This window comes from Vitis vinifera, chromosome 14, assembly GCF_030704535.1.
Source record: "Vitis vinifera cultivar Pinot Noir 40024 chromosome 14, ASM3070453v1".
NCBI lineage: Eukaryota > Viridiplantae > Streptophyta > Magnoliopsida > Vitales > Vitaceae > Vitis > Vitis vinifera.
Window position 1 is genome coordinate 29,696,958 of NC_081818.1, and position 26,838 is coordinate 29,723,795.

The following is a 26,838-nucleotide window of genomic DNA, read 5'->3' on the forward strand; positions in this document are numbered from 1 at the left end:
CTTAGAGTATGGATTATGCTTACTAAAGTAGTTCAATTGTTGAAACTTCTACTGAAATTGAATTGAGTTCTTCTACTTTAAGCTATCCACACACTGTGCACATTAGTTTCCGATTATAACATGAAAAGCTATTTCCCTCTTGACTTAGTATAATTTTGAAACTTGGTATATTTGACCTCATTTGATAAAAATTGAAACACCCTGCAAAAGGCCAATGAGCCTTTGAAATAAAGAAAGTTGTTTGCTTGCCTTGAAACCCGAGCAAGGTCTGAGGGGTATATGGTGAAAGCCTTTAAAGCCTGGTGCCCTAAGCCTTAATTGGTTGGGAGTCACCGACCTCAATGCTCGTTACAAGGGTGAATAGGTAGAGTTAGCATATGGTAGATGCTTGGGTATTAGAAAATTCATTCTTAAAAGTCCGGGGAAAAATCCGAGGAGTTAGTGGTTGAAAGATCCTTAAAACTTGGTGCCCTAAACCTTAATTGGTTGGGAGTCATCGATGGACCCCCATTACATGGACAAGTCAGAAAGAGTACCCCATAAAGCTGCCTTAAAAAAAAAAAAAAAAAAAAAAAAAAAAAAAAAAAAAAAAAAAAAAAAAAAAAAGATGAAAGTGTGTTCTTTTCTTATTGATTTTGGTCAGGTTGCTAAAGTGTTGAAAAGAGTTAGGTTGGGGGGTGAGATTAGTAGCATATTATTCTCGGAACCTAAGGAACCAATACACATAGATTTTTGTGGAAGATTGAAGTTTAGTTCTTAGAAAGTAGAAATGATTTTAAAACTTCAGTTTGCATAATGCACTCCCTTGATTGACAGTGTTTAGCATAAGTGTTATGACTCTTGTTGAGATTTGGGTTTGTATTTCTTTAATGATTCATGTGAGAAATAGATCATCATGCCACTTAAGAATTATTTTCCTTTTAGCATGATGTTGTAAATTTTAGATTAGTTTGCTATTTATTTTTTATTTTCTCTCCTATATTGCTAAGGGACTAGCAATATGTCGGTTGGGGGGAGTGATTACTACTCAAAAAGTGCTATTTGATAGCCTTTAATTAATCCTTTTTAACACTTTTGAGTAGTAGTTTAGGCCTTTTAACTCAATTGACATGTTAAGGATCCTTTAAAGCAATTTTGATCACTTTGTGCAAGTTTTGGTGTTTTTGTTAGTATTGTGATCACCAAAGCAAGTCAAGAATGAGGAGAGATATGAGGAATCTTGGGCAAATCTTAGAATTCAATTGCCAAGAGTGAATCCGGATTGCAAGGAGAAAAAGCAAAGAGAATCTGTCATGGAGCATATTCTTGATGACAGTCGTAGCAGCCACTTTTGGGGCACTTCCTGAAGTCCAAATGATGCAAGCTATATACCATTTCAAAGCTCAGGAAGTCAAAAATCCAATGCTTCAAACGGTGCGCGATTTGGAGTTGAAACGAAGAAGTTGCAGCCATTACAAGCCAGTCACTCTGAAGTGTTGCGGAATCAGCCTTTTGTTGCGAGAATTTCGCAACACTTTTGTACAGTAAGGTGTTTCTCCTTCTGACGATGCACGAACCATGCCGCGAGAAGGGAGCTGGAAACTTCAAGGTGGAAGCCAACTTCGCAGCCCTATGAAGACAGCTTGGTCTTGCGAAATAATTTCGCAGCCCTCTTGGGTGTCTGCGAAATTTCGCAGGCACCACTTTTCTCCTGCGAAATGGCTCCTGAAGCCTCCCGAAGCTTGCTACCGACATTGGGAGATATTTTCCATTAGATTTTTGTTGTCTAAATCCCAAAATACTCCTTGTAAACCACCAATTACATGATTCCTTAGTTTTTAAGTTAGTAAAAAGACCAAATATCTATGTAACAATTAGTTTTATATTGGTTTGATATAAATACCTCTCGGGAGCCTGTTCTCGGGGAGGAGTTCTTTCGGTAACCATTTGGTAAGCAAGTAAAGTCTTTTCTTTCTACTGCCTTACATTCTCACTTTGTATTTTCATTTTATTTCTAAGTTATGAATTCTCTGAGGAGTTTTCCCCAGAGAATGAGTAACTAAACCTCCAATTCCTTGGAGCTAAGGTTGCCGGGGAAGGTTCCAAGTGCAAGAATGCAAAGCTCTGTGGTTTTAGCTAGTAATGAAGAGGAAGTGAAATCCTTTAGTGATTTCAATGTTTTTAGTTAACTTAAAACACCTTGGAGTCACCTAGGCCAACACTTGGTAAGGCAAGTGATTTCCAACCGTGGAAATGCACTAGTTTACCCCTTGCGAGCCTCTGGTAGGTGACTTCAAGGTAGGATTTTCTGGAATTACCAACACTTGGTAAGCTTTTGGACTCTTAGGAGGCATCCATTAGTTATCTCTTGCGAGTTTGTGAAGGGAAGTCCAAGGTTAAAGATCACCTTGAATGGTAAGTGCTCGTGAGAGGCATGAACCATTGCAAGTTGCATCAGTGAGAGAATTAAAGTGAAATCTAATTGAAGGAGTCTCTGTACATCACCGGTTAGAGACTTGACTCTAAGTTGAATCTCTAATGCGAGGAAATGAACCATCTGACCGGAGCTATGTCTTTTGCATGAGGAACCACCCCAGTGAACCTAAATCTCCAAGGAATGCTTTTCTTCCTAAATTATTCCAAACTTCTGTTAAGTTAGTTAGTTTAAATCTCAACCTTTACCAATCAAAGTTTGTATTTTATTTCTTAAACTAACCGTGAAATGAAACAAAACCAATTCACTTGGAATTGGTATCCTTGATTGCTTGCAAATCATTCCCAGTGAACGATCCTTAGAGCCACTATACTATAGTAGCTTTGTATTTGCTACCCTAGTGTATGGTGTTATAGGTATAAATTTTGTTGATCACTTCCTCAATCAAGGAGCACCAGCTGAACACAAATCAGCTGAGACACCAATTGGGCATGAGTCAATGTTGACTAGGCTTCAGATATAGATGATTGCCACTCTACCTTTGGCTATTGCTTTTTTCTTGGTCTAAATCTCATTTCATGGCATTCTCGCAAGTAACGTACCATCTTTAAGTCATCTATTGAAGCTGAATATCATAGTGTTGCTACATTGGTGGCCAAAATTTCATGGCTCCAATATCTTTTTACAGAACTCCAGATCACTCCTTCCACCACCCTGATAATATGTGCGACAACTTAAGTATAGTTCACCTTACAAAAAACCTAATGCTTTATCCCTGCCTTAAGCATTAAGATTGATCTTTACTTTGTTCAGGAAAAGGTTTTTTAGAAGCAAATCCATATCTACCATGTTCTCTTATCAGCCCAACTTGCAGACCTATTCCATAAAGTTGTTCCTAACTCTTTATTCCTTAGTATGCCAAAAAAACTCAGTGTCACTTAAGGCTCCCATTGAGTTTAAAGGAGATTGTTAGGGAAGATTAGTTTAGTTGCGCTTTATAGTTGTTACATCTGTTGATTAGTTAGGATGTAGCTTGGTTAGTTCTCTATTTGTTACAACAAACTCTTCAAATAGTTACAGACTACTTACTACTCAAAGAACCATGCTTGTTTTGTAGAATGAAGACAAATAAAAAATCCAGAAGGGACAGATAATCTTTTTGTTCCAATTTTGCTATATATATATTTATTTATTTCAAACAAAGATTAATATGCATAGAATGGTTAATTGATGTTGTTAGGTATCTCACAGTTAGAGAGATTGTTAGAAAGTTAGAAAAGTTATTAAAATCTTTGTTAAATAATTAGTTAAATGGTTTGTGTAACTTCGATATAAAAACAATACGATTAAAACTTAAAAATGAATAAGTAAAAAACAAATTTTTAAGTCATCTCCAAGGTAAAAAATTTATTGATAATTTTGTTGCTAATTTTGCAGCAATTGGAGAACTTGTAGCAAAAATAAAATAAAATCTTGCAACTTCTTGGAGCAGATTATAACTTTATAGTTGCTTCCTTTATAGTTTGTGAAAATGATATTTCTTTTCATTTAGCCCACAACATACTTCTTACTCATGAACAACGTTTGTGCATTCAAAACTCTATAACAAAATGAGATAATATCTATGCTAATATGGTTGCCACACAAAGGCGAAACTTCAACAACATAAAAAACCATAACAATAAAGGAAATAATCATTTTAACAATAGAAATAATTTTGGAAAAAATCAATCTAGTGTTTGTGGTTAAGGCAATTGAAGCATAGTGACAACACCATGGGAAATTTGGGCACATTGTCCTTAGTTGCTATCATCATTTTGAAATAAACTTTCAATTACACTACTTCAACTATCACCAATAACATTGCTTCAACAAATAGCACTAATAGTAATTAGATGCGAGCTATAGTTACTTCTTTATCTACTGTAAATGATGAATTTAGGTTCCTTGATACTGGTACAACATTATCTGTCTCAAAGTACTAGTATACTCTTAAGTGTTCAATCATACTGGGAAAATGACAAAGAGATAATTGGTAATGGTAAGAAACTTTCCACCTTTATGTTGGTACTAGGTTATTTGGTTATTCTCTTAAAACCTTTCAATTAAAGAAAGTTTTTCATGGTTCTTTTGTTGCTTCTAATCTCATTAGTATCTCTAAATTTTGCATTGACAATAATCGATTTCTTGAATTCCATCCCCAATTCTTTCTTGTTAAGGATCATGTTATGAGGAAAGCTCATCTTAAAGGCCAACTTGAAAATGGTTTGTACTAATACTTTAAAACATGACCAATCATTAAGCCGAAAAAGTTATCAGTTCATGGTTCAATGGTCGGATTAATGGTTTAACGATGGTTGAATCAGTAACATCATAAATATATAATTTCTTAAAATTAAATATATATATAATTTTTAATAATATTTTATTTTTATATTTGATATGTCAAATTAAATGATAAAAAATAAATATAAATGCATTAATAGATTATATTTTATTAAATAGAAATGTACAATATTTAAGATGAAAAGAAAATTATAATATTTAATTTTATCTACATATTTGTGTATTTTTTTTATATTTTAAATGTTTAAAAACTATTATATTAATTAATTTATATTATTTTCATATTTATCATTAATAATTATTATCAGTAAATGTATAAATAAATATTTATATGAAAAAAATTGAAATAAAAAATATATAAATATTTTTTTATAACATTTATCAAATTGATTGTGTAGCACAATGGTCATGTGTTCATTTTGCCAACCATCAGTACATAGTTCTAATCATCACCATGCAATTCTTTTCTATTATAACCAAAATTTATCCCACATCAAAATATCACAAACCATATATGTGATATAAATACCTTGCCCATTCAATGAACAGGTAAGTGTCATAGTGGTTTGGACTTTTGCCCATTTAATGTAATGTACATGCAAATAGTGGGTAACTGTTTTGTACAAGTTCCCCACAAGATCTATTTAGACAACTGTACCTTTAGCTTTCTTCATTTCTAATCTTGATGTGTTTCATACTAGGAAATTAAATAATATGGTTGGACTTTGTCCTAAAAATATTGTTTTTTGTGCTTGCCAATATGTAAAAACCCATAGATTACCATTTTCATTATTTGAATGTAGAGCTACTCATTTTTTTGCTTTAGTTCATACTGACTTGTGGGGTCTTACCCCTATTGTTTCCACAAATGGTGCAAGATATTTTTACTATTCATTAATGATTTTTCTTGATTTTCTTGGCTTTATCCTTTACATGCTAAAGATCAGACTTTGGCTACCTTCATTAAATTCAAACCTTTAATAAAAAATCAATTAAATACTCATATACATTGTTTACAATATGATAATGGAGGTGAATTCAAAGCATTTATAGCATTTCTTGCTTTATATGAGATTGAAAATTGTTGTTTTTACCCTAAAATACCTAAACAAAATGGTAGGGATGCACGTAAGATGAGACACATAATAGAAACTAGTTTACCACTCTGAGCTACTATTTCTTTACCATTGAAATTTTAGCTTTATGCATTTCACACTACCATAGTTCTTATTAATTGCATGCTTACCATAGTACTCCAACTTCAGTCACCATTTCTGAATTATCATCATTTAAAAAATTTTAGATGTCTTTGCTATCCCTATGTTTGTCCATATTATAAATGTAGACTCTTATATCATTTGGTCCAATGTGTCTTCCTTGGCCATAACACATTTCACAAAGGTTACTTGTGCTTAGATCACAACTCTAGTTGAGTTATGGGCATATTTGGGTGCAATATATTCTATCTTATCTTTTACTTAACTAGAATATGATATATGTTATATATCCTATCATATATGTGATGCAAATACCTTGCCCATTTAATGAACAAGCAAGCGACGTGGTGGGTTCGATCCTTGCCCATTTAATGTGCATGCAAGTAGTGTATAACTGGTTTGTACAAATTCCCCACAAGATTTGTTCAAACAACTTCACCCTTAGCTCTCTTCATTTCTAATCTTAATGTGCTTCCTACTAGGAATTTAAATAATGTGGTTCAACTTTATCCTAAAAATATTGTTTTTTTGTGTTTTCTAATATGCAAAAAACCATAGATTACCATTTTCATTATCTAAGTGTAAAGCCATTCACTCCATTGCTTTAGTTCATATTGACTTGTGGGGTCTTACCCCTATTGTTTTCACAATTGGTGCAATATATTTTTTACTATTCATTAATGATTTTTCAGAGTTTTTTGGCTTTATCCTTTACATACTAAAGATCAGGCTTTAGCTACCTTCATTAAGTTCAAAACATTAGTCGCAAATCAATTTAATTCTCATATACATTATTTACTATCTTAAAACGAAGGTGAATTCAAAGCATTTGCAACATTTCTTGCTTTATATGAGATTGAAAATCATTGTTCTTACCCTAAAATATCTGAACAAAATGAGACACATAGTAGAAGCTAGTTTTCCACTTTGAGCTATTGCTTCTTTACCATTGAAATTTTGGCTTTATACATTTTGCATTATTAGTTGTTATTAATCACATGCTTACCATAGTACTCCAACTTTAGTCACTCTTTCAAGTTCTCTTTAGAAAACAACTAGATTATCATCATTTCAAAAATTTGAGTTGTCTCTACTATCCCTATATTTTTCCATATAATAAATGTAATTTCCTATATCATCCAGTTCAATGTGTCTTCCTTGGCTATAACACATTTCACAAAGGTTACTTGTGCTTAGATCATAATTGTAGCTGAGTTATGGGCACATTTGGGTGCAATATATTCTATCCTACCTTTTACTGAAGTAGAATAGGATATGTGTGATATAAATACCTTGTCTTTATAATGAACAAACAAGTGGCATAGTGGTGTGGACCCTTTCCCATTTAATGTAATGTACATGCCAATAGTGGAAAACTATTTTGTACAAGTTCCCCACAAGATTTATTCAAACAATTGCACCCTTAGCCCTCTTCACTTCTAATCCTGATATATTTCCTACTAGGAATTTAAATAATATGGTTGGACTTTGTCCTAAAAATATTGTTTTTTGTGCTTGCCAATATGTAAAAAACCATAGATTACCATTTTCATTATCTGAATGTAGAACTGCTCACTCTTTTGCTTTAGTTCATACTGACTTGTGGGGTTTTATTGTTTCCACAATTGGTGCAAGTTATTTTTTACTGTTCATTAATGATTTTTCTTAGTTTTCTTGCCTTTATCCTTTACATACTAAAGATCAGACTTTGGCTACCTTCATTAAGTTCAAAACTTTAATAAAAAATCAATTCAATTCTCATATACATTGTTTACAATATGATAATGAAGGTGAATTCAAAGCATTTGTAGCATTTCTTGTTTTATTTGAGATTGAAAATTGTTGTTCTTACCTTAAAATATCTAAACAAAATGACAGGGCTGAACGTAAGATGAGACACATAGTAGAAACTAGTTTTACACTTTGGGCTACTGTTTCTTTACCATTGAAATTTTGGCTTTATACATTTTGCATTATTAGTTGTTATTAATCACATGCTTACCATAGTACTCCAACTTTAGTCACTCTTTCAAGTTCTCTTTAGAAAACAACTAGATTATCATCATTTCAAAAATTTGAGTTGTCTCTACTATCCCTATATTATTCCATATAATAAATGTAATTTCCTATATCATCCATTCCAATGTGTCTTCCTTGGCTATAACACATTTCACAAAGGTTACTTGTGCTTAGATCATAATTGTTGTTGAGTTATGGGCACATTTGGGTGCAAGATATTCTATCCTACCTTTTACTGAACTAGAATAGGATATGTGTGATATAAATACCTTGTCTTTTTAATGAACAAACAAGTGGCATAGTGGTTTGGACCCTTTCCCATTTAATGTAATGTACATGCAAATAGTGGACAACTATTTTGTGCAAGTTCCCCACAAGATTTATTCAAACAATTGCACCCTTAGCCCTCTTCACTTCTAATCCTGATGTATTTCCTACTAGGAATTTAAATAATATGGTTGGACTTTGTCCTAAAAATATTGTTTTTTTGTGCTTGCCAATATGTAAAAAACCATAGATTACCATTTTCATTATCTGAATGTAGAACTACTCACTCTTTTGCTTTAGTTCATACTGACTTGTGGGGTCTTATTGTTCCCTCAATTGGTGCAAGATATTTTTTATTGTTCATTAATGATTTTTCTTAGTTTTCTTGGCTTTATCCTTTACATACTAAAGATCAGACTTTGGCTATCTTCATTAAGTTCAAAACTTTAATAAAAAATCAATTCAATTCTCATATACATTGTTTACAATATGATAATGGAGGTGAATTCAAAGCATTTGTAGCATTTCTTGTTTTATGTGAGATTGAAAATTGTTGTTCTTACCTTAAAATATCTAAACAAAATGACAGGGCTGAACGTAAGATGAGACACATAGTAGAAACTAGTTTTACACTTTGGGCTACTGTTTCTTTACCATTGAAATTTTGGCTTTATACATTTTGCATTATTAGTTGTTATTAATCACATGCTTACCATAGTACTCCAACTTTAGTCACTCTTTCAAGTTCTCTTTAGAAAACAACTAGATTATCATCATTTCAAAATTTTGAGTTGTCACTACTATCCCTATATTTTTCCATATAATAAATGTAATTTCCTATATCGTCCAATCCAATGTGTCTTCCTTGGCTATAACACATTTCACAAAGGTTACTTGTGTTTAGATCATAATTGTAGCTGAGTTATGGGCACATTTGGGTGCAATATATTCTATCCTACCTTTTATTGAACTAGAATAGGATATGTGTGATATAAATACCTTGTCCTTCTAATGAACAAACAAGTGGGATAGTGGTTTGGACCCTTTCCCATTTAATGTAATGTACATGCAAATAGTGGACAACTATTTTGTACAAGTTCCCCACAAGATTTATTCAAACAATTGCACCCTTAGCCCTCTTCACTTCTAATTCTGATGTATTTCCTACTAGGAATTTAAATAATATGGTTGGACTTTGTCCTAAAAATATTATTTTTTGTGTTTGCCAATATGTAAAAAACCATATATTACCATTTTCATTATCTGAATGTAGAACTACTCACTCTTTTGCTTTAGTTCATTCTGACTTGTGGGGTCTTATTGTTTCCACAATTGGTGCAAGTTATTTTTTACTATTCATTAATGATTTTTCTTAGTTTTCTTGACTTTATCCTTTACATACTAAAGATCAAACTTTGGCTATCTTCATTAAGTTCAAAACTTCAATAAAAAATCAATTCAATTCTCATATACATTGTTTACAATATGATAATGGAGGTGAATTCAAAGCATTTGTAGCATTTCTTGTTTTATGTGAGATTGAAAATTGTTGTTCTTACCTTAAAATATCCAAACAAAATGACAGGGCTGAATGTAAGATGAGACACATAGTAGAAACTAGTTTTACACTTTGGGCTATTGCTTCTTTACCATTGAAATTTTGGCTTTATGCATTTCACATTTCCATAGTTCTTATTAATCGCATGCTTACCATAGTACTCCAACTTTAGTCACCCCTTCAAGTTTTCTTTAGAAAACAACTAAATTATCACCAATTAAAAAATTTTAGATGTCTCAGCTATCCTTATATTCATCCATATAATAAATGTAAACTCCTAACATACACATTTCAAAAATCGCCAATATCTCTCGATATGTCAACTATATCAAATGGTCAACGCGGGTCAATAGGTGGTCAAATGCGCTACAGTACCCCTTAAAAATGCCTTGCAATTTTATTGTTAAGGGGACTCGAACCCCAAACAAAAGACTTAACTTTTAGCTCAACTTACCACTAGGACAAGTTTGCCCCTTGTTAAATATATTGCACCAAACATATATATTCAAAGTCATCATATAAAAAAATTATTAAAAGAATATTTTAGAGAACAAATTAATTATAATTATTTTATAATTAAATGCAAAAAAATATTTTAATTGATTACCAAAAATATAAAAATTATCATGATAATTTTCTTCATAGTGTTTTTAATATCATTAATAGATTAATTAAATATTAAAAAATTGTACATATATCACAATTTATTTTATATCATTTAATACAATTGAATTAAATGGATCATAATTTTAATATTAAATTTATTTTAAAATTAAACATATTATAATCAAATATCACAATATTATTATGAAATAATATTTAATGTAATTTAATAATAAATGTACACTTATAAAATTCATATTTTTTATTGATGCATACGATATTATAATCAAATATAATGAATCATATTATACATATATCAAATTCTTTAATAAAACAACTTTAAAATATCTATTATACTTCTAATTACATTTTTATGAGGTTTTTCTTATATATATATATATATATATATATATTAGGTTGTTTTTATGGTTAGTTTGACCCAAGGTTTTTTACATCTACCAAATTTCTAAGAGACTTTATAAGTGGTCTTCGCACATATAATTGCTTGTTGTTGATTGCTTTCTGTTATCTCTTGTTGATTCAAGAGATAAAAATTAAAAATTGGGAAACTAATTGCTTGATTACCTATTCCCCCTCCCTCAAGTAGTTTCGTAATCAAGATCAGACTTATTTAAGTATAATATATAAACTAGCATACAACTCTATGCCTAAAAGTCATTTAATTGAATTACCATTGATGCACTTGATATAAATGTTACTAATAGAACCCTCTAGGAAGACAAATAAAGGTCATTAATTAGTGTATATATATATATATATATATATATATATATATATATATAATGTTATAACCTTGGTTCCATCTTAAGTTTGGATCCAATCTATGCTTTCAAATGTGTTATCAAAAGCAAGTAATTTGATGTGAGTTGTTTTGAAGCTCTGAATGGGCCTCATCATTTTCTAGTGAGTACATTCCTACTTTCTTTTCGGCCCTCATTGCATGCCCTTGGACTTTCCTTTCTTTCTTATCCATAAGCCCATTCAGTAATTGGATTTCTTGCCCAAGTGCATTTTCAAAGGATGCTTTGTGTTTACATTATTACGGAGTATGACAAATTTAGGTTAGTGTAAACCATGCTTGGAAGAGTTTTGCAAAAGCAAGTTTGAAGCTCAAATATAATTTATTTATTTATTTATTTTAAGGATGTTTGAGAGAATTTTCAAATATAATTATCATATTTCTTAACATGATTAATATGTGTTTTGGAAAAATAGAGAGACATGAGCATTTGAGGATATAAAAGCATATATTATACTAGATTAATTTTTTATACAAATATTAATTATATCTTTGTTTTCTTAATAAAAGTTTTTGTTAAATATGGTTTTCAAACATAAAAATCAAAGCTATTGCAAATAAAACTTATATAAATATATTTCAAGTTTGGCACTCTCAAAGTAGAGTCCTAAGAAATGGTGAGTTGGGTAAGGTCCTTTATTGTCATAAAATTGTCTCCCTCATGACTTGAACTTTGGCAGCTAAAGACATTTACCAAAATATGACAAAATTAAATCTGAGGAACAAACTTGGATCAACTCGATCCCATCCAAATTTTTACCAATTTTGGGGGGAAAAAAGTACCACATTAGTGCCCTTAATTTCATTACAATTTTGAACAAAGTATGCTTTTTTAATATGTGCTTTTGATGATGAAAAGTGAAAATATAAATACCTAAATTTAAAGATTATAAAACCACTAGATATGACAAGTCTAAAAATTCTAGGGAATGTTTCATTTATAAATTATCTCTTCTTCTAGATGTTCTTTTCTTCTTCTCCTACTGTTTTTGGCTATCTTCTTTTATGTGCTCTGGAATAAGATTACTCAAGTGTCCATGGCCAGAATGGAAGCTGTTACACCTCCACATCAGCAAAGCTAGCTATATGACTTGCACGTACATGATCATATATACAGTTCTCCCTATTGATCATGTACTTGGCTACTTGTTCATCTCACCCTCTTTGAGGTGTTGGCGAGAGCTATTGGCCTCAGATGAGGAGGTACTATCCTTTCCATACACAAAAAATGGAAAAGAAGAAGACAATGGAAACTGTGAGAAGATAAGGAACAAAGCTACCTTAGAAAATATCTTGTTAGGTATATAGCTGAAAAATACTAATTTTTGAAACCCCTTGTATCTCTCCGTGAGTTAGTTGTTACCATTTGTGCAGTATTCTCAACATTACTGGCCTAACAATTCAACCATTATTTCACCCATTCAGTAAATATTCATACTCCAGAATCATGCAAAGACTATTTGTGATGTTGCGGATTTGACATCTGCCCGATTTAATTTAACACATACCTGAAGGTTTGCTCCCTCCATACTTGGTGCCAAACTTGAGCACTTTATTGCTTACATACCACACATGGCAAACATCTAACCGTAGGATGATGAGTCTGAAATTCTTGAAGCAAAGGAAAAAAGAAAGAAAAGAGAGTTACAGAGGAGTTTTAGTATTACATTGGTTGGATCTTCATCAGAAATGTTTGCAGACCAAAAAAGCTAGATGTTGTCACTGCTGAATGATACTTTGTATAGGGAAGTTTGCCCAAGCACATCAGTTTGATGTTCCTATTATGCTTCTACAGTACCAACAAGAAAAATGTTTTAGGGTTTAATAGAGTCTGAGGGTTTTTTCCTTTTTAGCAAAAGAAAAGAGGATTAGGAATCAAGCAATTCTGATTAAAATAGATGAAAAAAGGCTTTGATACTTAATTAAGAGTTGTTTAACTCTGGACCTCTTCTTCTGTGCTTCCTTTTTTGGTTCCTTAATTAACAATAAATTATACTTACCAACCAAAAGATGGATATGATATCAGACCTTATGATATCAGTGGTTAGCTTAAGCTTTAATCACCTTTTAAGTACATGGTTAAAGAACTCCTCCATTATAACAACCAACATGATTAGATATGTGGGCCTCTAGCCTTTGATAAAATACAAAGTGATCTTTCCATACAGATTAGACTGCATTGTTTTTGACTTATGCTACGGAATTTTTGCTAAAGTGAAATTAACGCCAAGGATCAGCACATACCTATAAGTTGATGCTGTACAATCCAAGAACAGGTCATTGATGAGCATCACTAGATACACTTTCTCAGTTCATGTCAAAACTAATTTCCACCATTTTTGTTAATTTCAAGAGCCCCATCAGTCGATATGAGCCACAGGAAAGTACATCTTGATAAAATCATGTCTTATGCTAAGTTAATTATTAGGGCAATTAAGCTCAAATACTGAAACTAGGAATAGATTCAAACAGTGCAAAAAATTACAATTTTCAAAAGACACATATATAAGGCTAATTAATTGATCAAACAAGGAGTAATTAAACAAAAGAAGATTCTAATCTTTTAGGGTTTTGGGTGCTTGCTATGCAGATACTATTGTATCACTTGGTTGAAATGGTGCAACTTCATAAACCTGAAGATGGTAAAGTTTTTTATCTGGTGTTGTCCATTTAGATTCCTTCTCTCTTTGGTTAACGTTTCTTTCCATTTAGAAGTAAAAACTCATGCTCCAAAGATGGTATAAAGCCTCATGACTCAAGCAATATCCTACTCAATTGAACAGAGAAATAATACTAGCTAACCATAGTAATAACATGGCATATGAGAGTAGAAAAAAAGGAGTCTTGTCTCTTCAAAACAACGCAACAGTACACTCATATTTTTTTCCATCAATATATATGGTTATCAAAGAGGAAGTTCAGTCGAGTGCATCATCAACCATGAAAGAAAATAACACAACAATCTCAAAACCCAACAAAGGAAAAGCAGGAGACAATTCATTACAGGAAACACCAGATGTAGATATGAAATGATTATTAAAATTCTATTTCCCATTTGAGGTAGGGGAAGAACACTCGCACACTAACTCGGTTTCCACTTCCCGGAGGTGGAAGTTCCGGTGGCAGCCGCAGGCGGCGCAGGTGAGTGCACTGCTGGTTCCCTCTTCACCGCTCGCCATGAACTCTCTGCACCCATCAACAGCATACCCTCCAACACCCGCAGCGTGATTCTTCTGACACTCTCCATACCTCACACTCCTCACTGTGAAAGATGAATTAGCTGAGCTTCTTGATGGCTCATCTCTCCTAAGCACAACTTGACGCTTCCTCATCCTACAAGACCCCAAATCTACTCTACCTTCTTCTCCACACCCACCAAGAAAACAGCTGCAATTCTCCAATTCTTCCAGAGATCCAGAATCAGAAGCTGGCATAGAAGAGAAAGAAAGAAATAGAGAGAGGAAGATGGGGGAAGAGGGGAAGTGGCAAACTAGCTCTGAGTTTGTTCCTGCCAACCCTAACCCTAGAATGCTTATTTATAGCCTGTAACCCTCTTATTAGGGAGTTAATCTTTATTGCAAATAAGAAAAAACCCATTACCAACTTTTACTTTGTGTCATTTTCTGTATTTTACTCTCCAAAAACCCTAGAATGGTCGTTGTGAATTGATTGTCCAACTGCCCAATATCTCATCATCACTGAATAAAAACGATTCCCGCGCAAATAAGGCAAACCCTAAAATGATGAGAAAACCTTTCGTTTGGCCCATTACAGTGACTACTTTGTAATAGAATGACCAGCTAAGCTTCCTTTTTAATCTAAAGCTCCATGCTCTTACATTTTTCTTTCTTCCTTTCTTTCCTTCTATAATGTAAAATTGTGTGGACGCAATCTCCTCTTAATTAAGAGAGATTCTACTACTTCTTTCTTTTTCTTTTTTTTTCCTCTTACTATAATCTCTATCACGAAAGAATTAAAATTGATTTTCAGTCATCTCACGATATTTACCTTATTTTACAATAAATGATAAAAGAATTATGTTAGTCAGTCTGGGGTGCGGTGTTGTGTAATTGTTTTTTTTAGAAGTTTCCTGGCCTATAAGAGAATCTAAAAGGCAGTTATGGGGTGCGATAAAAGCTAAAACAATGCCAACAACAATTGTCAAGCTTGAACTAAAAACGTGGGTTTGAAAACTAGGTTTGCCAAACCTGTGCTTTTGTTTGTTTGCATCCAAGAGAATCCAATACATCAAGGAAAAGGAAAATGTATGCCCCTTAATTTGTTTTTTCTACTCAAATTCTAAGAAAGTGTCCATCATAAGATATTTCAATTCTGTTCATAGATATAAAAAAAAGTAGTACTAATCAACATCAACAGTTAATAAAAGATCTTCCTCTAATTAAACTAATGTTATTTACTGTGAATATCGTCTGCTGCTCCTAAATCCTTCATCTCAAACATCTTAGTCAATTGTGTCTTTAATTCTTGCATTCAATCTTTGATGAGGCTTACAACCAATGGTTTGATCACTGTTTTTTTCTTTCTTGCTTCCTCTTTTTCAATGCTGCTATGATTTTATTTTTCCTATTAAAAAACATTTGACTCGAACTAATTTAAAAGTTCAATTATCTTATATCTCAAGGATCAATAAGGCCCAAAGAGTCCCCCTAGTTTATTTACAATTGAGTGGAGTTTGATATGTACTCACACACATTAAAAAAATGGTTGATGGCCCAAAAAGCTAATGCATTGTTTTCTATTTTATGCCCTGAAGTATGAAGAGATTGGTCTAAGCATAGATGCATGTACCTAAAGTTTGAGAGGAAAATCAGTGCGATTATTTAATCACTCTCTCTTTGCTTTTTATAATAATATATGTCATATTGAAATTGACGTTTTCATAACTAAGAAAATGGTGATAGCTATTTTAAACATGGTCAATAGAGCTAACAGAGTAGATCCATCTTTCCTTTTGGGGAAAGATTGTAAAGGGCGGGGATCGTGGGACACAGCATAATGAGAAGTTCTCGCCTTTTATAAGACAGATTATGTAATTTCTTATACCAACACTTCACTATTTAATTAAAAACCCTTAAAATGAATTTTCTTCAAAATTGCAATCATGCTAGTTAACGTTTTGCATTCTTTTTCCTCTCCAAAGCAATTTTTATTTGATAGAGATGGTAGGACAGGTTTCTAATATTATTAACACTTAAAAACTTTTATATTTTAAATATTAAAAAAACTATAAATATTTTCAAAAATCATATGTTACTTTAATTAAAACACTTTGTCCGTAAATTTATATATGAAACCTTGTTAAATAGAAATATTTTATTATGAAGATTATTATATCAAAGTTTTAATTATCACGAGTCATTAAATTTTAGTGTATAATTGGATATGTTAATTATAAAAATCGATTATATTTAGGTTTTAGAACATGTGAACATTTTTCTTACTTTCGACAATATTTTTTATACTTTAATCATATTTTTTAATCACGTTTTTGGCATGCATCTAAACAAAAGATTGGAAAAGGACAATTTGAGGTGATACCAAAAAGTGATATTTGGTGTCAAAGTTAAAAATATATCTTTTTCATATGTTTACTAAAGAAATTAAAATGATGAGGTTATTCACATCTTGATCAATTCGGTGTTTAAATCACTTGAAAAGAAGAATAAATTTTATTAATGGATGTAATTAGATATCCCAAAACAGCCAACACAGCCATGGGCAAGTGGGAATAGTTTCTATTAATGAACAAGACATGCCAACTATTCAAATATTTTCTTTGATTCTCATTATACCATTCGTACAGATTCAAAGATTGCATTATTTGAAATTATTGTAAAAGGGATAGATGTGCAATGCCTTAATTAGGCAAAGATGTGAGCACATGAAATTATTAAAATTGATATTGTGGAAAGAATTTACATCCACTATCAGGTTGATTGAAGTGGCCGGAAATGAGGTGCCAACTCTCACCACATTACATTGAACCAACAAAGTGGCTTATTAAGAAAACGAAGTTTGAGTATAATTGAAAAGATGATGAAACAATTATTCAACCCCTTCTCTTGTTACGTAGAGTCAAATAATGGAGAGAAATTTGATCGAAAAGGACAAAATAATCCCTTAGCATGATGTACTATCAATTCTAAATCGAGTTAACGGTTGAGAATTTTGATATGGTAGTTTACGAATGTCTTTCTAGTGGATTTGATTTTATCAAAGATGATGAGAACATGAACTTCCAATCATTTTTGCGTTAAAAAGATCATTTCTTATTTTGTATTAAAACAATTTATAAAGTACATATTAAAAAAAGTTAAATCAATATTATTTAAATGTTAATGCAAGGACATGCAAAAAAGTGATAAAAATTAAAAGATTGTATTTGCTAGAGAATTAGGAATTCTTATTATATGAACTTTAGTTTTTTCAATAATACATATGAAATATAATTTTTTGGAAGAAAACATCTACAGAAAAGGAAAAAATGAATATTGAGGGGTAATGGATATTTAAATAAGGGCAAAATTATACTTGAAGTTTTTCAAAATCGAGATTATCTTATTATTTATAATTGAATATTCCACTTATTTAATCTAAATGAATAACAACAACTTAAATTAAATCCTCTATAACAAAAATTTCTAAAGTTTTTAAACATGTACATAGACTTTAATTCAAAGAATCAAAGCAAAATCAAACACTGAACCCATTAAAACCAAAATTTAAAGTGTATGCTTGAATTATTAAATGGAACCCACATCATATATATTTAGTATTGGGCACTTTGAATAACAAAAAATTATGTGTATTCAGCATTTGTCTGATGTGCCCACGTGCCATGCTCCTTTTATTTGGAAACAATTATTAATGGTGGGAACCAATAAACTAGCTGCTCTAACCCCTAATTGTTATAGGATTGTCAGTTTCCTATGGATTTCATCAATGAACCAAGCACAAAAGGTTTGAATTCTAATCCGTAATTATTCTCGCTAGTCAAACGTTCCTCCTTTGTTGAAGATAATGGGACCCCAAAAAAATGATAACTTTCATTTCATTAATGCATTTAGGCCTGTGGGACATGTCCAATTTTGTTGCTTTTAAATTAATATTTTGAAGCTTAATATTGAACGCTAACTAATGAAGCCAAATTTTTAGACAAATGAGTAATTTCATATCATAGTAAAGTTTTTTTTCTCGAAAATTCATGGAAGATATTATGGCTTAACCTCTATATATCGTCTTGACAAACATGATTGCTCTACTGTTATTTTATAGTTTAAACTTTTAAGTTCATAAATAATTGAACATGGTATAAGAGTTTTGTTTATGAGTTTGAACTTGGCTAATGGATGTTTACATATTTCTTTATAGCAGCTTACTGATATAGGCTTTTGTATTGAATTATTGCTTATCTTTTAATGCTTGTTTGACTAGTGAAGATTGCGGTGCATCAAAGTGTAAAATCATGTCCCAAGAAATTATTTTGGCTAAAAAGGTAATAGAAATAATGTTTTGTATAGAAAGTCATGGAAAAGAACCCAATTTTGAGGTAGTGATGTTGATGGTTGTAAGTTTGCGTTTCAAACTTCTTACCATCTTTTTTGAATTGTAAACATCTTTTCAACTCTATCTTAACACTAATTATATCAAATGACTTTATACTGTATTAAAAAAGTAAGAAGTCGAGTGAGAATTCAAAAAGGTTCATGGAAAAGGAAAAAGAAAACGTAAGTATATGATTTGATTAGTTTATTTGATGGTATAAAAATAATCATGCATGATGGTTAGGGAGGATTATTTGGGTTATTTCATATAATATTAGGAACTAATTTTAAAAAAAAAATAATTAATAAAAAAATGAAAAAAAAAATCTAATTATAAGAGAAAATAGAAACAAAACTTCTTTAATTTTGTAAAAGAAAATGACCTAAAAAGTATATTTTACTAACATATATAACTTTAATTCAATCTCAAATCTTCTTATAAAAGAGAATGGAAATAACAACAATATTAATAATAATAATAATAACAACAACAACAAACATATAGGAATTGCATTTTATTGATTATTTTATGAGTTAGCTAATATTAAACTCATCCGATTGATTGCAAATATCATATGACATTCATATTAAATTGATCGTAACATATGTTATTTGTGTGTATACAGGGTTGTGAATGAACATGTATGCACATATCTCTATGTGCGCGCATGCATGTGAATGATTCAACGTGTGTGTGTGTAATAGTTGCTCTAATTGACTTACTGAAATGAGGAGAAGAAAAGAAGAAATTGATTTTAAAAATTGACTGGTAATGTAGGTAAAGTATATTGGAATGGGAAGAAAAAGAAGAATAGAAAAGATGAAGAGAGTTAATAAGATGGATTTGAGGGGTGATGGGGACTCAAAAGAAGTGTATGATTGTGTTTTGAGAAGGATAAAGAAAGATGAGGCCTTTTGCTTCTCACCTACCCAACCCAGCTTGTGATGTCCACCAAAAAGTTTTTAGGGTTTTTGGCTTTTGGATGGTCTCGAATACAAAGCATCTTAGGCTTGTAAATCACTTTATTTCCTTTTTCCATTTTGTGATGTAAATGGCATAAGGAAACACACCAAACCGACTCACTAATTAGACCAGGCAAAAATACGAACAAACTGGTAATGTTGAGTGTAATAAGGAAACTTGGTGTTGATTGATGCAACTTGACCTCCATGACTCTTATCACCGAATAAAATTTCAAGTATAATTGCATATCGTCTCTTTGGAAAAAGGTTTGGAAAAAAAAGCCAAGTTGGCAAGTTCATGTACAAAGAAATTTAGGCTACAAATAGGGCAAGATGCCTTGTTGATTGGACCACAGAACATGTAGAGAGATTTGGTTAGCTGATTTCAACTTCATGTGGGCTTGTGACCTTCTGCTTATTTCTTGAGATTTTAGTGTATTTTCTCTTTGACTTCTTCAATTTTGAACAAACCCACTTGTGACACTTGCCCTAGCTAGATCACAAAGTTTCAACCATTAATTTGATCTTTAGAGCTGTGGGTGTGTGTATATATATATATACTTATGATAAAGACAGACCATTCAACATTGACAAATGACACCGATCTTGTAGGTGTAACTTCAACTTGAAACCACATGTTCATGATGAAAAAATGAAAAAGAGAAAAAAAGAGAGAAAAAAAAGGCTAGTCATGAGGGACCCTTGCTATAATCCCTCATTCAACCCTCAGATTACGACATGATTTTGGTAGACTGAAGCCATCTTAATCTGCAAACCAGCAATAGGTTTTTGCATACGCTCCTCAAAGTTGAAGATTCTTTCTCTTCTAAGTATAAAGGTAAGATCAGTGGCCAGTTAGTAACACGTGATTAAAAGGTTGAGATCATAGCTCACTTTGGAAAAGGTGAATATGCTCTCTTGATAGAGAAATTGAGCAGGAATAATCTGAGTCAGTGGCCATTAAATCATAGAAAGTCTAGCCAAGAGTGAAATCACCACTGTGGTGGTATCAGGACCACCTAATCTCTCAAAGATTTGGTGATGATTATTTTTAAAATGCCTAATCAAGTGATGACAAGCTAAGCATATTTACCTAATTAAACATCTATGTATAATTAATTAGGTAAAGCATATGAGATCCTTTCAAAGCTCAAATCATTAGGGAAGGCCAAGCCTCGAGTAATCAGTTTTTCACTTGACAACAGAAAGATAATCATACTTTGTCGCCATGATAACTATCTCAATCGGTTAATCGATAACTAATTATCACTGTGAAGATTGGATGATGTAGCATAGGCATACCTTCTGATAAGTTCAACTCATGGGAGGGTATGCACCCACTGCCTAGGTAATAAAAGCACAACATCCATGAAATGTCAGTCTATTTCGTCATACTTATTGATTCTAATTCAATACACCTTGATCGCTGGATTTCTTCGGTATGTGTAAACATGAATCAAAAGCTCTCACACCCAGGTTTAATTAAATGATCGATCCTAATTTGTAGTATTTCATGTTTCATTATTCCTTTGAACTTCAGCCTCAGTATATATATGAATTGTTCATATATAGTATGACAAGGCATTAGATGCATTCCTGGGAATCATCTGACCAGTTTTGATTTGGGGGCATGGCATTGTACTTCATATAATGGACTTCTGGAAATGTGGGTTGGGTACATAGAATTGAACACGTTTTTCCATTCAAACACTGAAGGAATAGCAATGAAGGTGGTGGGGTGTCTGAACTGAATCAGGGGCAAGATCCATGATTCCAGTCAGGATACTTACTGTGAATTTTAATGGCCACAGTCCCATATACTAAATGTAAATAACTCTGAGGAAGACTTCTAAGTCATCTCATGGGTCATTTTTCCACACTTGATCAAGCAATTCAAGAACACTGTTCTGGTAATTAAAGTAAAACCAGAACCAAGATGTACGTGCCTTGTTCTTCACGGAAATTAATAGACCGATCACTAACATCACTTCAACTATATATATATATATATATATATATATATGTTTTGACCATAAATGTTAGAAACTCTTGAATAGAATATTAGAAAGGTAAAATTCATTAGATAACATCAATTAATCTGTTTATGAAAATTTAGATGCAAACTGAAATCTGTCCCCATTACAATATAAATTTATATACCCACATGCTTCAGTTAATACAACATGAGGTGGGCTTATGAGGTCCAGTCTGAAGGGCACATGATCTTGTCTTTAGAAGTTTGTTGCAGTTGGTAAGAATTGGACTCATATAATGATGACCATATTAACTAAGAAAGGAGCTAGAGTCCAACACAAATAAGAAAAAGATTGTCAGCAAATGAAAAAAAAAAAAAAAGAAGGAAAGAAAGAAATCTTTCTCTCTAGACTCCAATAGCTGGATTGCAGAGAGAATGGATTAATGGGGGCTAGACAGTTGCAACTATTAAAAGGTACACTGGTCATTTCATGGGACCCCTGGGGGGTACCTTCACATGTTAAAGGAACATTTTTACAATGCTTGTGGAGCTTCCACTGGTCTATTCTATTGAGGTATGCAGCTGGACATGCAGTAAGGGGGACTATAGAGACACCAGTACAAAAATGAAAATTAAATGGCCGGAATCTGTTATCAAATAGTGCATAGGAAAGAAAAATGGGCTCTCATGCTGCCATGACCTTGTGTTCTCTGCACTAAGCCAACTACGGACACCCATCAGTTCACCACATATTTGCAGTTAATGATATGTTGAGAAGGAAGAAGTATCCTTATAAAGATACATGGATCTTGACTTTCATTTTTTTGTCTGCTTCCAACCCTCCAGGCAGCTAGCTAGCCACCCGCTAAAATCTGATAGACGGGAGTGTCTGAAAGGGGTTCAACTATTTAATAAACCCATCAGAATTCTTATTTTGTTTGTTGCAATTTGGTAACGTATTCATGAGGGACTTATGCTTCTTCCTTGCCTTTACAGTTTGAAATATTGCTTGCATGGTCGGGAATATTAAACCACTTCTGCCATTTGGTAATGGCATTCATGAGGGACTTATGCTTCTTCCTTGCCTTTACAGATTGGATTACTTGCATGGTCAGGACTAACCATTTCCTAGTTGAAGAACACGAGTTATAAATATATTCAAAACCATTCACAAGTGCATTTAAGAGACCACTATGCGGATTCCCAAAGGTATCCTGCCCAGGGGTTTTCCTTCAATCCAAACAATTTCACGAGAGAGATAGGAGTGTCTGTGCGGTACTACAAGAACCTAAAAAACAAAAAACAAAAAATAAAAAATAAAAAATAAAAATAAAAAATAAAGTAAAATTTTTTTAAAATAAAACATAAAAAATCAAGAGCATCTTGTGACCTTAGTAAAAACATATCCCAAGTTTTATTCTCACTAATTTATAAAGAAATGAAATTGCTTCAGTTTGCACCGCTCCACCATTGATCTCCTTTTTTTTGAATCTGCCTGAACTTTTATCATAAAATTTGTTAAAATCCATCTCCATGCTTAGCTGTTTTTGATATTTAAATTTCTTTACAAAGTCCTAGTTGGCCATATTAGTACGGTGTAAATATACTTTTAAACATTCAGTTAACTTCTAAACTGTAAGCTAAGCTACATGTGTTGTGATCTATCATCACTGCTGATGAGTTAAAGCAACTTGTGTTCGCTTACTGAGCTTCTCATCCATTTTCACACAAAACGAAATGTTGCAGAGAGGTAACTTCATGGATAGAGCTGGGTTTCAAACATTATTCAGATGGCTACATAGAAATAAGTCATGGCAACCGATAGAAATCACATGGTCTAACATATAAAATTTGAAAAGCTCGAGTTCGGAGCATGAAATCATACTCAAGAAAACAGAACTTACAGATATTGATCATTTGATCTAACCAGCAAATCAAAGCAAAATGAATTTATTCTTAGTCAATTCATATAACACAAAAATGTGAGATATACACTTCTGTTCTAGCACTAAAGGACTAGTACTGATAGTACTGATCTCTTCCCGTGCAGGCCAGAGTGAGTTTTAGGCCTAGAACATAGAAGAGACACAAGGATTCTGGTGATAAAGAACCCCAAAAGAACCCCCTTCAGAAAAAATCAGGACTTTCATCTAATGAGATATCAGTAAGGTCTTCTTTTCCTTGAGCACCGCCTTCTTCAAATAGCCACTTCTCAAGGAATGACAATGGCACTTGGTCGCTGAGATCCGGCTTGCTTTCTTCCTGGAAAAAGCTTGCCTCAGGGGATTTAGATTGGGAAATTTCAGAATTGGAAGAGTCCAAGGAGTCGAATCCAAAGAGCATTTCATATGCTTCAGTTAATTCAATGTCTTCGTTGTTTGCTGCACTTGGGGTCCCTTCACTAGAGGTGGAATCGGTCCCAGCAGTGTTGATGAATGAATTTTGAGTGGTAGCTGAGCTTGCTCTAGCTTGCTTGGGCGAATTTCTCATCCACCCTTCTAGCAACCGAGCAATGTTCTCAGTACTGGATGCATAGGAAGATGCTTGACCAGGTCTTGTGCAAGTCTGATAGCCATTAGTGGGGTTCAATTGATCAGAGGAACTGTGTGGCTTCTCCAGAGACAAGGCCTCATGAAGAGCTTGCTTAGCCATGTGGATATCAGTTTGAAGCCTTCTCTCCCACTGGCCTCTTGAGATTGACTGTGATGCTAGGGACACATCTCTAGAGTGACCATCTGAGGATGAGCCTGTTTGAAGCTTTTTCAGCTTTTTCTTCAAATGGGTATTCCAATAGTTCTTGATGTCATTGTCTGTTCTCTGAGGAAGATAAGAAGCTATGGCAGCCCATCTGCGCCACATCCACACTCCCATTACAAACCACACCAAACCCACCAAAATAAACAGAAAAAATTTGAGAAAGAATCTCCTGTTTTTACCTGTTGCCCAAAAGAGCTTGAAGGTGAATGATCATCCTCTCCTCATGGTCGGTAAAGTTACCTCTTTTGATTCCAGGCCGGAGGTAGTTAGTCCATCTAAGCCTGCAACTCTTACTGCATCTAAGCAATCCTGAAAACCCCAATAGAACACAACATATGAGTAAGACAGGATCAACACCTCCTCCTTACCCTTTTTTTCCTCAGAAGGAGATAACAAAAAGAAATTGAATTGTGACAGCCTAACAGAAAAAGGCAATTACAGGAAAAAGTTTTAACCTGTATTAGTAGGAACAGCCCTCCAATTCCCCGGACCATGTTCCTGGATATAAGAGACTAGTATGATATCTTCTTCAGGTGTCCATGGTCCTTTCTTCACACCGATTTTATCACAGCAAGGTGGTCTTCCCATGTCACCTGCTTCTCCTACCAGTCTTCTTAATTTCTTTGAGGGCTCTACACAAAATGGGCTTCTCCCTCTCTCCTTTACCCTCCTCCTTTTCTTCTTCTAAAAGCCAAGACAAAGCTTCTAAGCCCAACGTTGCCTGATCTGCATATATAGAAAAGAGACCTGAGAGGATGAGGACGCTGACCTAAAAGTAGCAAAGGGCAACCCAAGAGTCAAAAAGATGACAGCAAGAGCATTTACTCATGGCCAAGCTAAAGTCAGCTGTGACACTACCTCTTCTGCCTCGCAAAACCGCGTGGGCATTCAATGAGCGTCCACTGGGAAAACCCTAATCTGGTTGATACCTCTAATCCCCACATGCCATCAAACCCAGTAAAAACAAAAAACCCATCAAAACTAAGCCTTTGGTAACTCCCTCCCAACTCTCAATGCAGTTGCTTTCCAAGAATTTATTGCTTGCTGTTAAGTTTCCCATGGGACTTTTCAATCTGTAAACACCCACTACAGACAGTGTACAGCTTTCTCCTGGTTCTGGGTTCAACATTGAAAACCCGTATCAATAAGCACTAACCCTATCTTTGAAAATGCTTGGATAATTAATAGATTATTGGCAGTTGAATCAGTCAGCAGCAGGCACATAGGCCCACTTGTATGACCCCTTCTTCCTTGGCCAGCCAGCGGTGGCCAATTCTTGACTTAATGTTTGATTACTTCTTCATCCAAAATCAGTATCATCCCAGCTAAAAATCAAGCAACTTCAACTCTTTAAAAAAAAATATACAAATATCCACCGTTGCTTGTGGTCCTTACCAAAAGGGAATGCATATATATAGCTATAACATTAACTCTGAGATTTTCTGTCCTTCCAAACAACTTGAAAATTTTGCGCTATAGCTCCCCAATTTGGTTAGTTTTCATATATATCTTTTGGTTAGCAAAAATTAAAAAAGAATTAGTTAACATGTATATATTTTATAGATTTTTATGGTCATAGTGGTGGATTAATTGCATTATTTGTAGGGTTGTGAACAGAACATGTAATAAATTTGAAAGCGGTGCATGCATGAAGTGTTCAAAGCACAAGAGAGAATAGAATTAGACAAGTGCCACGAGACTATACTGGCCTGGCAAAGGCTGCTGAATCAAGTCTTGTTGGACCGTCCAAAACGTCTAGTTTTTTTTTAATAGAAATATAATTTTTAACTATGCTTTTAATTTTATAATAATAATACACAAGTGTGCGATTTTTATTTTTTTATTTTTTTAGTTATTAATTTAAAACTTTATAAAAGTAAAATAAGAAAATTATTATATAAATTGAATCACAAAGAGGAGCTCATGACTCGAGTCAAGTAGGTTCAAGACGTCTGTCATGTAGATCATTTTGAAATTAAAAAATTTATTTTTAGTTATTTATTTATTACTACTAGAATTTAATATTTAAATTTTTTATACAAATAGTTAAAAGACAAATATATATAATTTATGATATATAGAAGATTTCTACTTAATTTATCATATTGTAAAACTTACATATAAAAAAAATAACAAGACTTGACTTTTGGACAAGAAAGAATACAATTCAAATCTTAGAATTAAGGAATAAAATGTCGTAACGAAAGTCACTCACATCATTTCATTTTCTTATATGTTTTTTGTTTTTTCAAATATATTAATTCCTCATTTTGGAAGTCAAATTTATAATTTTATTAATTAAATAAACACATTTTTACAATTTTATTTGACAAAT

The 26,838-nt window shown here is 32.8% G+C and overlaps 2 protein-coding genes across 2 annotated transcripts; both read right to left on the bottom strand.

Moving 5' to 3' along the window:
- Window positions 1-14,094: 14,094 nt before the first annotated feature.
- On the bottom strand, window positions 14,095-15,109 carry LOC100262881 (mini zinc finger protein 2). The gene has a single exon (XM_010662765.3). The coding sequence runs from the start codon at window positions 14,675-14,677 to the stop codon at window positions 14,288-14,290; it is 390 nt and encodes a 129-aa protein (XP_010661067.1). The 5' UTR covers window positions 14,678-15,109; the 3' UTR covers window positions 14,095-14,287.
- Window positions 15,110-23,680: 8,571 nt separating this feature from the next.
- LOC100257755 (myb-related protein 306) lies at window positions 23,681-25,833 on the bottom strand. The gene is made up of 4 exons (XM_059742537.1): window positions 25,362-25,833; window positions 24,959-25,229; window positions 24,683-24,812; window positions 23,681-24,594 (listed from the first exon to the last, which is right to left on the bottom strand). The coding sequence occupies exons 2-4, from the start codon at window positions 25,089-25,091 to the stop codon at window positions 23,874-23,876; spliced, it is 984 nt and encodes a 327-aa protein (XP_059598520.1). The 5' UTR covers window positions 25,092-25,229; window positions 25,362-25,833; the 3' UTR covers window positions 23,681-23,873.
- Between the last annotated feature and the right edge of the window lie 1,005 nt (window positions 25,834-26,838).